The sequence below is a fragment of the Canis aureus genome, chromosome X, assembly GCF_053574225.1.
Source record: "Canis aureus isolate CA01 chromosome X, VMU_Caureus_v.1.0, whole genome shotgun sequence".
NCBI classification, from domain to species: Eukaryota; Metazoa; Chordata; class Mammalia; order Carnivora; family Canidae; genus Canis; species Canis aureus.
The window spans coordinates 97333247-97345646 of record NC_135649.1 but is presented as its reverse complement, the minus strand read 5'-3'; the positions used below and the strand labels follow the sequence as shown (position 1 = coordinate 97345646).

Sequence of the window (12400 nt, the reverse complement as noted above, 5' to 3'; positions counted from 1 at the left end):
TAATCCCAGAGTCCCGGGATTGAGCCCTGCATTGGGTTCCTTGCTCGGCAGAGAGCCTGCTCTCCCTCTAACCCTCCCCTTTCTCATGCTCTCTCTCTCTCACTCTCTCAAAGAAATAAATAAAATCTTTTTTTAAAAGTAAAGAAAATATGAAGCCTCTTGATGTTTAAATGCTGGCAATTATTCCAAAAATAATGCCTATGTAAAAACATGGAATAATTTCCAAGCTGGTTTCCACCTGGGCACTCAGTCTGCAAACTTTGGCTGGCAGAACAGGTCAAAGGTGTTGGTGAGAAACCAGGGAAGTTCAAGTGCATAGCAAGTAGACTGGAGTTAGGGCTGACAAGATCCTGGGGGCAGAGTGGGAGTGTGTGAGAAGGCTTTCAGCGTTGGTTTAACATAGTAGGTATGCAGGGTCCATTGAAAAGATACCATGCACTATAAAGAGATTTCTAAGTCATATTAAAATTTTTGGTTTTCATTTTGTAGGAAATAGGGTACTACTCTACAGAAGGCTATTTTGGTTAGGGGAGCCTGAATTAAGAGACACAATTAAAGAAGACTTAAGAGAAAACAGTTGTCTCACAAAGAGTACATAGAGTATATGAATTGCTAATGGAGATTTTCAAGAAGAGGTCCTACTAGGCCTACTTTAATGAATTAGATAAGGCTCATTTCTAATTAACAGCATCCATTTGCATGCAAACAATGAACTAAGGTCTTTAAAAAACAATTTCTTCCCTTAAGTACATTTAGGAATGCTTCCCATTAGCTTATTTACACCATTAATTTGCTTGGCAAACTAGCATAGATTATATCCAGGTAAACTTTGGTTAAAAAAAATCAGAAGTAGAAGCATTGAAATGAATAAGAAGTTAAAAATTTTACATGAGTCTTGCACAATAAGAGCTTTTAAAGAGACCTCGCCTGACTTTGAACTTTGATGTATAATTGAAACAGATTTTTGTGTTCTTAGTTAAGGAGTATGGAAACATTTTCCCTTAGGACTGCTTGCCAGAAAGGTGCCAGTATTCCTTTCAGAAAGGGTTGCTGCCCACATTTTGGTTTCCATATACCTTTTCCCACTAAAAGAAATCAGAGGTCCTTGGAGAAACAGTTGACTCCACACCTGGGGCAGGGAAAGTACAAGGTGAGTATGGGGCATTTATGCCAGAGGCTTGAACAAGCTCCCACTGGTCAAATTTAATAAAGGTGAGAATATCAACAAGAAGAATAACTATAATTTATTGTAACATATTGAGTAAGTAAGAATTCATAAATCCAATCTGATATCAAGGAGAAAGGTGAAATTTCTTTTTAAACAGAAGAAATCAGCTTGTAGGATCATGTCAGAATTCAGGCAATGTCACCATTTTGCATCTCGTGTAGTGAGCAAGGGAAGGATCATCAAAAGATATTAAAGCCATTAGATGACTTACTAATTTCAAAAAAATGATACATTACAACTCAAGATCTGATGGCCACCACCTAAACCAAGTGACCAGATGTAGCATGGGACTACCTCATATGGTGACCTCCTGATGTGATCCGAAGCACACACCATCTTTTATGAAGTATTCTTGTCAAAAATATTTGACTTGCATCTTTTCAAGTCTCAACATCCAGTTTACCAACAATACAGATAATAGAGAACAAGTTAAATGACATAATGAAGGGAAAAATTAGATAAATCCAGAAAGGCGAGATTTTTTTCTTGAGGACATTGTACCAGAGTCTGTCAAATGTCAGTATCAGTAAAAAGAAAACTAAAGTGGAAGAGCTATTTTACACTAAAAGAGACTGAAGAGGGACATCTGGGTGGCTAAGTCGGTTGAGCGTCCAACTCTTGGTTTTGGCTCAGATCACGATCTCAGGGTTGTGAGATGGAGCCCTAAATTGGGCTCCACACTAGGCGTGTAGTCTGCTTGGGATTTTCTCTCTCCCTTTGCCCCCTCTCTGCTTGTGCTCTGTCTCTCTCTAAAATAAATAAATAAAAATATTTATAAATAAATAAGACTGATGAAACCTAATAACTGAAGGAGATCATAATTTGCCATTTGGGTGTAAGAATTATTTTGAACAGAAGGCAACTGAGAAATAGCAGACATAGGAAAAACTCTCTACCCAGTGTATTTCTGCCTTAAGGCAGGGCATATGCTTCCCCTTGTGAAGGTACCCTCCCTCTCCTTTTCTGGACCAGGAAGAGCAAATCACTTTTTATCACTGGAGACAGAAGCATCAACTTGAATCTACTTATTACTGAAATATCCTTGTCTTCCATTAGTTTCCCCATATATTTGCCTTCCTGCAACCTATCACCCCTAGAGGCCCAAACCCCTTTCTTTTGTCTTTTTACCTCCCTACAATTTAATCACTTTGTTAAAATGATATTTAAGCTCTTAGGTCTATGACTTCTTTGGGATTTTCACTTCTTTCATATGAAGCCTCTCGTACCACATTAAAACATTAACACCAAATAAAATTTGTATGCTTCTTCTCCTATTAATGTGTCTTTTGTCAATTTAACTGGCAGTCTCCAGATACTAAAGCTAAGAGGGTAGAGGAAGAAGGTTTTATCCCCCTCTCCTACAAAACCAAATGCAATACATAAAACATGGTGGGACATTGACATGAAAAATTCAAAGAACAATATGAAAGACATTTTTGAGTCATTCAGTCAATTTGAATATGGGCAGAATATTAAATAATAATTTGGTATTACTTTTAATTTTCTTGAGCATGGTAAACAAACATGGCTATATATGGCATGCTGTTATTCTAAGGAAATGCATGGTGAAATATTTAGGTGTGCAGCATAAGGATGTTTATAACTTATGCAAATGTTAAAACAATAAAAAATGTGTGTGTGTGTGTGTGTGTGTGTGTGTGTGTTATTCCCTGTATTAAATAAAGGCACATATGGGGGAAGTAGGGAGAGGGAGGATAAAGAAAACAAAAATGGCAAAAATTAGCTTTGAATCTAGGGGTTTAGGAGAATGGGTATTCTTTATGCTACCTTTTTCAACTTTTTTATATATTTGTAATTTTTTATTAAAGTGTTGGGAAAAGAAAAATTTCAAGCAGTATATTCAATCAAGTGACATTTAAATTAGAATTCATATATATATATATATATATATATATATATATATATATATATGTTAGTACAATAATTGCCTTATCTCTACAATGGTAGAAACAACACCATATTTGCCTAAAGGGAAAAAAGAGATCGAATCTTGAGATCATTTTTTATTGCTATGGATTATGATTCAAGTTTCCTCAATTTAGGGATTCTACTTCCCATCACCTTGCTGCCCTCTTCCATTTAATCTTTTATCAATTGATATTATTCTATCAACTGATATTATTCTAAGTAAAATAGCATCCTTTATGTTGTCAGCTATTCATCGCCCAAAGGCGTGCCTACCCACATTCCCTTGACTGGTACATCTCCTGGAATACTCCAGAAAAAAAGGAGTGTATGAAGTTAGTGATGACATCATCAACAGGACTGAGATCATAGTACATGATAATGAGATCTGGGCAGATAAACAGCTGGCTAGAAATAGATATTAAGATTTTTTTTTTTTTACTATGGCATGGAGCCCTCTGGCAATCTGGTGAAACCCGGGACTCTTCTCAGAATCAGGTTTTTAAATCCAGAATATAAAATACCCAGAACTTTCAATACAATTGCAATTGTATTGAAATATAGATATAAAATTACTAGAAAAAATGTTCATGATATAGCAATACATGTGCTTATTTATTGTTAACACATTAATAAGATCTTGTGGAAGATCTGATAACTAGTTTTGAAGAGTGAGAACAATGAACAATACTTTGAGATGTCTGTAACACTATTGAAATATAAAAATACCTGTGATTTCACAGGTACTGCTAGTATTACTCTGGCTTGTTGCCTTTATTCAAAGTGGAAGAAAACACTCAATTTCTACTAGAGGTTGGTAAAAACAAAGAGGTAATTTTTTCCCTATCCAAGTTCATGGCACTCCTTGAATTCTACCAATGGACCTGTGCTTACAAATCTTTGTCCATAGGCTTGCTTTGTTTTAACCTATGACTTCCTTTATGGTTGATAAATTTTCATTTGCATCTTCTTCATTTACAAAGACCACTTTGGTGGCTAAGCCATCATTAAACTCATTATACCGTCATGCTTAAACCTATAGATGTTATCTAGTTCCCCTGCTACATAGTTGAGGCAACAGTGAATTTTCTACCTTAAATTGTATACCTAATTGACTGCATTCTATACTTCATTTGCTTCCAACATAAACTAACCTTAATGGATGTCCACTGCTATTTGAATTTGTTCTGGGAATTTTCTGCTCATATTTCTGATATCTTACATTTTCAAAGAGAAGGGTTTAAAATAATGTAACTTTAAGGCTCCAGACAGTTTTAACAGACTTTTTTTTTCTTAAATTGTGTACTTTCTTTCATATGTGTACATGGACTAAAAACATGAAATATTTACAACAGCTGCATTTAAAACCCATTGCAAGCTGAGAATACTGATGTCAACTTGAATAGTCATCTTATTTTTCACCTGTGCAATAAATAACTTCTATTTCCCGCTGACTTCTCCTTGGGTTGCAGTGAAAGCATGCCATTGATTAATAATAGTTTCATGATTACAGCTCTCCCACAATTGTTAGGTTAACATATTCTTTATAATTTTTTTTTACCTTTATTTGCTACTGGATGCTTGGAAATAGCTGTTAGTGTATTGGTAGAAAATGTACTTCTATTTTATTACGTTTTTTACATTTCATAAAATGTAAATGATACAAAAATCCTAAGGAAGTATGCCACAAACCTGATCTCAGTGGAAATTTAAATATGCTAACATTTATTTTTAATATGTAGCATGAAGTAGACAACTTTAAAAGCTAAGTTAAAAAAAAACCTCAAGGAAGCTGATCTTGAGTTTTTTAAGCATAAAAGTGCAATATTTAATGTAGGTCAAAATGTTTAAATGGGAGAAATATTTACAACACATTACAGCCAAACCCCTAGCTGTAATTAACCTACAATTTGTGTAATATTTCACCACAGTGTCAGCATATACCACTTTCTTAACAACTTAGAAGGATCTAAAATTTTAGAGCTTATTTGGCATAATGCCCTATCTTTAGAAGTTCTGATTTTTATTTAGAAGTCAGTAACAGATCAATTTTTCACCTGAATTTTTAAAAACTTGTTACCAGAGAAAATACTAACATGTTGTATTTAAACATTACATTACATAATAAAGAAAAAAGTCTTCCAACTCATTTAATCTACTTTTTGAATTCAAGTTATTAATTTTGAGAGCATGACATTCAATGTTCCTTAATCTTCTCATTTGTTAACATCTTATTTTAAATTGGATTGACTTTAGTTCAGAAATGATTTTATGCAGGTTTAAACCTGCTCATAGTATAAACATATCAGTTATTTAAGTGATGGTATAGTTGGTGTTTAATGGAGAAATTTCAATGTGGGAAAAAAAGTATATGATTTTCCCGAGGAAGCAGTTACACCACAAAGTTTAGATCTTTATTTTATGTCATCTATATAAAAACTACAATATTTTCTAAGCCAGGGTCTAAAATAACAATGTTTTTAGATGATACTATTATTTTTAAACTTTATCAAGATTTCTCTCTCTCTCTGTGCGTGTGTGTGTGTGTGTGTGTGTGTGTGTGTGTGTAGGTCAACTAATGCATCCCTTTTGTAGAGGAATATGAATTCTATCTACGTTTTGAATAATGCAACGGGAGTAAAGGCGCCAAGAGGAGGTGGGTAAAGACAATGGACCTAATTCTGAAACCTTTCTAATACATCTTCACCAAAGACATTCATCAATGAGTTGTCTTAGCTTTCTGAATATTAAAATCCACCTATTATGTAGATGATAGGTATGAAGCAAGAGCTTGGCAATAAAAGAGAGTTTTCATTGTTCAAAACAATAGTCTCATTTGGTAAGTAAAGGCCAAGTCCTCCCTTATGAAACAGGCAACATTAGCATCAACAACTGGAAGCATAATACAAAATTCCATTTATAAAAATAGCTATGCCTTCCAAGTGTGGCAGCATATATTTGGCTTTCTGTGCTTTCAGGATCTTCCAAGAGAAAGTTAAAAGACAACTGAATTCAATGATAACTTTTCTGGGTTTTTTCCCTTTATTTTTTAATGTTTAATTTCCCCCCCCTTTAGATTTGACCATTGTCAGCCCAAGTCCCTCTTCAAGCATATACTGATAAATGTAGTGGAATTAAAAAGTTAATAGTACCATCCCAGTTTTTAGCATCATAGTCACATTTTGTAGCTGTTAAAAAAAATCTAGCCAAATAACAGTCATTCCTATAAAATAGTCATTTATAATTTCCTTTTGTCATCTTCTTTAAAATAAATGAGACCCAGCTTGTTAAAATTGGAATATACTGAAGATACTCATCTTTGAACAATCTCATGATATTTAAAAGAAACTTGAAAGTTTAAAATAGCAGCAAAAGCACTGTCTATTGCACTAGCAACAGCTACATGTTTCAGTACATGAGAAACAGAAAACAAATTCATTATTGCTACTGATGAACAGTTGAGGAGCTCCTTAATCTTGGTGCCTTTCACCCTGGTTACAATCTTTCACAGAGTCTTTTTTAGAGGACAGCTTAAATAGCTCTGCTAAAATTTTAGAATTCCTATTTTTAACTGTCATCCTACCTCTTTTTTCTTTCTGCCAGCTGTTTGCAGACCTCCTGCCACCGCAGATTCAGGCTTCCCAGTTTTTCTTGGAGAATACTGGCATCTGTTTTTGAGGACTGTTGAATTATTTCTTCCCCAGTTGCATTCAATACCCTGACAACACTTTGCCGCTGTCCAATGCCATCCTGGAGTTCCTGTAAGATACCAAAAAGGCAAAACAAAAATGAAGCCCTACGTCCTTTTATTTGAGAAAAGATTTAACAATGTGCTACCACATGCGGTTTCTACCGGGAGAGAAAAGAAATAAAAACGCTCCATGTGAAAGTTTCTCTATGAAACTGACATGTCTCTATCCAAAGGCTACGAGACAGAAAGACACCTTTTATGTGTCAGTAAAAAAGCACCCTCTCAGTTCAGCTCCAGTCTTTCTATTTGTAAGGCTTGTCAGCTAGACGATGTTATAATGTCCTACAAATCAATTAGTTGGAAACCTTCTCAAGAGCAAATTCGATTTCTTGTCCCCACAAGGATGTTCCATGTTTAATAGTCTATGAAGTGTTGTAAAATTTCAACATGAAAAAAGTATTTGGATTTCTTAATGACAGTCGATAGGAGAGGTGAAAAAGAACAAACATAGTTTAGTCACAGTATTTTAAAAAAACCTCTAGAGATATTTAAACAAAAATTCATTGCTATATTACAAGGAAATTTATTCCAAATTTGTTTCCATCAAGGTATTTTGCATTATAAAACTACATAAAACTGAAAATTAATTGCTTTCAGGGGCAGCCTATCAAAAAATCCCTAAGGTACAGTGATAAATTTAAAAACAATCTATAGCCACCAGAACAGTTTTATGAGTCACATGGTGTCAAGATTAAATATCTTCTACTTTCTATCCAGAATGAAATTTTAAGAGTATCAGAAAAGAGGTGTCATTAAAAAAGAAATTAGTACAACCAAATATACGTAGAAACAAAAATGCTTTTACCATAACATAATGCTTTTATTTATTTATTTTAACATAATGCTTTTTTTAAAAAAAAGATGATCCAGAATGTTTTAGGCAATTAAAATAATCCAGTACTAAATCTGAAGGTTAGAAAATGAAATAATCTGAGAACTTGCGATCCCTACCATGTTTAAATCAAAAGGACTCACAAATCCTATGTACCAATAGGATGCAGTATGCAGAACACTTTTCTGATAGATGTGATTCTCATAATCTAATATTCTTTTATTTCCCTATCTTTTGAGCCAATACCAAGGACATAGTAAACCCTAGTTCATACTTGCCAAATAAATGAATGGATGCATGTTTTCTGAGACTGGGTCAAATCTCTCTAAGATTCTTATATTCACATAAAGAAATATAAATCTCTCTTTATATTCTTATATTCTATATTCACATAAAGAAATTTTTTCTACTACTTTGTGTAATAGTATTTTGAATACTAGAATTTCTGATAGTATAACTCTAATAGTTAAAAGACTCAATTAATCAGAAAAAATGATAACAAGGCCATTATTCCAGAGACACAGTGCCCAAACGAATATAAAACTATTCAGCTATTCAAATGTTCATAAACTTTCCTCACCATACTCCCTTAAATATAAATGAGATATGCTCTCGCAACCATGTGATATTTCCTTGCAACTAGTTGATTTTGCACCATTAGTTGAATTTCACTCTTTACCATCTATTCACAGCAGTGTTGCGCATGGCACTCACTGTTACTTGCTTAGTAACAGGTACACTCATTCATAACAAACTGTGTCTGTATTCCTATTACACCATACATTCACCAAGGTCAGAGACTGTGTCCTATTCACAACTGTGTCCCTAATGCTTAGTCCAGTATCGGGCACAAGGTTTCAGTAACTATCTGTTGAATGAACACACGTATATATAGATAAAGGAAGTGGGAGAGGAAAGAAGATATATAGTTTCATCATTGCCATGGACTCATTAGCATTAATACTTATCATTTGGCCTCCTAGAGACTCAAAGCAATGAGTTCAATGGTCTAGGTTTCGGGCAGTATGTAATCTAGCAGAACAGGTGAGACACAGTTGGGAAGGATAATTTGTTGTACTACATACAGTATAGAAAGTAAGATGCCTGGTGCCTGGGTGGCTCAGTGGGTGAGCATCTACCTTTGGCTCAGAGTGTGATTCTGGGGTGCTGAGATGGAGTCTCATATCGGGCTCCCCATGGGGAGCCTGCTTCTCCCTCTGCCTATGTCTCTGCCTCTCTCTGTGTGTCTCTCATGAATGAATAAGATCTTTAAAGAAAGAAAAGAAAGAAAGAAAGAAAGAAAGAAAGAAAGAAAGAAAGAAAGAACGAACGATGCTCATAAATGATGCACTGTAAGAGGGATAATCTCAGTGATGAACAGGGGATGATTCGGAGGCAACGTGAAATATAAAGAAAAGGGTAGACTTGAGAAACATGGAGGGTCGGGGGCATGAGGGGATGGCAGAAGGCAAGGGCTATGTTGTAGAATTTCTATGATCTGATTGGGAGTATGGATCCAGGCTCCATGTCGCTGTATGGGAGTGGCAGTTCAGAGAGAGGTACAGCCCTGGGTGTATCTTGGGCCGCGGCACAGAGAGGACGTTGCTTTTCATTATGGAGTTGGCAATGATTTGGATGGCAAAAGAAAATAACTTCAGTTTTAAGTACAGGAGTATCAGAGCCAGAGCTGCATTTCTGGGTAATTCTGAGGCAGAGTTCAGGCTGTTAAGACAGGTATGCAGGGAAAACACTAGGACAAGATTCTGGGAGATTGTTATCGAGGTAAGACTAGACTTTTGATAATGTTCCAGAAAGGGAAAGATTAAAACCAATACAGCGTCAGAGCAGAAGCTACAGGGGTTGCAAACTAGCTAGATCGTGCAATCACGTAGGACTACTGAAATGGGAAAAATCTTTGCCTAAAAGACACAAGTCAGGAAAGAGGAGAAAGATTAAGACTCTAATTTGCACCTTCAGTGGCATCCAATATCCAACCTATTAAAAAAATGCATGGAGTTCCTATTAGATTTGTGCTATAGCACTGCTACTCAAACTTCAAAGTGCACAAGAATTTTCTAGAGAACTTGCCACACTGTTGATTCTGGTTCAGTGTGTCTGGGGATGGTCAGATACTCTCTACTTCTAACAAGCTTCATGGGGATGCCAATACTGCTGGTCAGAATGCCACACTGAGTAGTCAGGTGAGAGAATCTTTGTTGAGTAATCAAAGAATTCTTGTCTGTGGTTTATAATGCTATAAACCAAAGCTGTTTCAGAATTTTTATATCAGCCCCTTTGCCTTGTATTTTTGATCTTAGTCCTACTTGATGGCTGATGGCTGCAGTGACTTTTATAACCCAATTGTAGAATCAACAAGGGTTTTATTATTTCTATTTCCCAGATAAGAGAGAGAATTGGATAGCTAGGAATAAGCAATCATTTAAAATTGTTAGATCTAAATCTCATTTATATAGAGTCTCAAACCAGGGCTTTCAGGTTTTTTAATTTTGTGAAAGAAGAGTTCATTAAATAGTATACTGCATTTGTGTGAGAAGATTTTGTAATCAGGAGAGGTATTTACAGTATATGATATACTTGAGGAGAGCTTTCAGTAATAAAGGGTAAGAGAGTGAAATAATGGATCGAAACAGGAAGTAAGAATTTTGTACGCAGTGTTTTACAGTTGGCCTCTGAGCTCGAAGAAGATAAAATGTGATGTAACAAATTAAATGTAAAACCTCAATCAACTTTATTCACTTAGGGAAAAACAAATCAATTTTAATTCTATAGCTTCTAAATATTTTAAGCACTAAATTATTCACCACCAGTGAAATTTCCAAGCTTTGATATCATACTAGTATTCTGTTGTCATACGCATCCTTATCTATTTCTCTGGCAATTAACATCTAGTTTTAGTTTTGGACAGAAAGAGAATCATAATTAAATCTATTGGATCATTCATCACAGTTAGAAAGCTTATTGTGTTTTGATTCTGATATGAAAGTATCATTCTTAATAAGGATTCCATATCAGACTTCCCCAGGGAACTTTTTCAAAATATAAAAGTCCAGAGCTCTACCATTAGCTGACTGCATCAGAATCTCTGGAGGTAAGGGGACAAAGAAGTACAAAATAGATTCACTATTAAAGAAAGAGTAGTCAAGAGACACATGGAAGGAGCGAATGAATAGGAGAAACGTGTTTTAGAGTTACTGCATTATCTCAACCTCTAATATGATTTTTAAATTGATAAATGCTCCTAAATTATAGAAATGACATATACATTTAAGTCCCTCGAGTCTGGTAAAATTGAGGGAAAGTAAGAGAAGTTATAAGCAAGGAAGGAGCTGCTACATTTTTATAGAGGAGAGAATATGAGGCAAAAGCAGCTGGTAGATTTTATACAAAAACATTACATACATTTTTTTAAAAAGTATATTTGCCAAACTTTTCAAAACTGAATGAAAGCACAAGAAATGGAACATAAAATGTGACCAACAAAGAAAAAGAATAAGCTAATAAGCAGTTATGGGAAATTGTACAATGACAAATTGGATAAGATAGGGAGGGAGGAGATAAAGAATTGCCCAAATACCAAAATTAGGAAGAATAGGAAAACAGAAGAGAAAAAGTGATTGGGAGAGAAGATCAAGACTGAGGGAAATGAAAGGGAAAAATAACCAAATCTTCATTGAGCAAGTAGATGTGTCAAGGATGCAATCTTAAGATTTAATTGTGATTTTGTTAAAGATTTCCTTGGAGAGTCCCTGGGTGGCGGCTCAGTTTGTTGAACATCTACCTTTGGCTTAGGTCATGATCCCAGGGTCCTGGGATGGAATCCAGCATCGGGACTCCCTGCTCAGCAGGCGGTCTACTTCTCCCTCTCCCTCCCCCACTCCCTACTCCCACTAATACTTCCTCTCGTGCTCTGTCAAATAAATGAAAATCCTTTAAAAAGAAAGGAGGTGGGGTGCCTGCGTGGCTCAGGCAGTTAAGCATCTGCCTTCAGCTCAGATCATGATTCCTGGGTCCTGGGATTTAGCCCCACATCAGGCTCCCTGCTCAGTGGGGAGCCTGCTTCTCCCTCTGCCTCTGCCCTCCCTGCTTGTGCTCTCTCTCTCTCTCTCAAATAAATAAATAAAATCTTGAAAAAAAAAGATTTCCTTGGAGACAGATCAATCACTGACTCCATTCATTCACTAGTCAAACGAAAATATGTAAGAATATGAACATTATGGACACTGGCTGGCAAAACTTCCAGAGAAAATTCTACTGTGTGATTTCATAAGAACAGGATACGTTATCTTTCACCTACTGCTTTACTCTTTCTGTCCTGCTTAAGATCATTCCCACTGTTGTCTCTCTGTCAATCCCTAGAATTTAAGTAAGATTCTGAAAAAATGGTTTCTGGTCCTTTTCGCAAAGATAAATTAAACGAGTTTGTTCTTTATATTAAGAGTACATAGTTGCCACTGTCTTTAGAAGTTTTGGTATGCCTCAGAAAGTATCTTTCAAATTTTATCAGATGACAGATTTTTGTAAGGAAGCAACAGAAATGGACAAATACCCAAAGCAGACAGCTGACCCAGAGGCAAGACACATTCAACCTAGCCCATTCATAGATGGCTTGACTCCATCCTGATGGAAGACCTGATGACCCTGG

General features: G+C 35.6%; 1 protein-coding gene across 15 annotated transcripts in view; it reads right to left on the bottom strand.

Moving 5' to 3' along the window:
• The window catches only part of DMD (dystrophin), a 2162139-nt gene that overhangs the window by 814025 nt on the left and 1335714 nt on the right, over nt 1-12400 (bottom strand). For all 15 annotated transcript variants that reach the window (XM_077887780.1, XM_077887782.1, XM_077887777.1 and 12 more), the window contains one exon: nt 6738-6913. In XM_077887780.1, coding sequence (XP_077743906.1) covers nt 6738-6913 — 176 coding nt within the window. The remainder of the gene's footprint in view (nt 1-6737; nt 6914-12400) is intronic.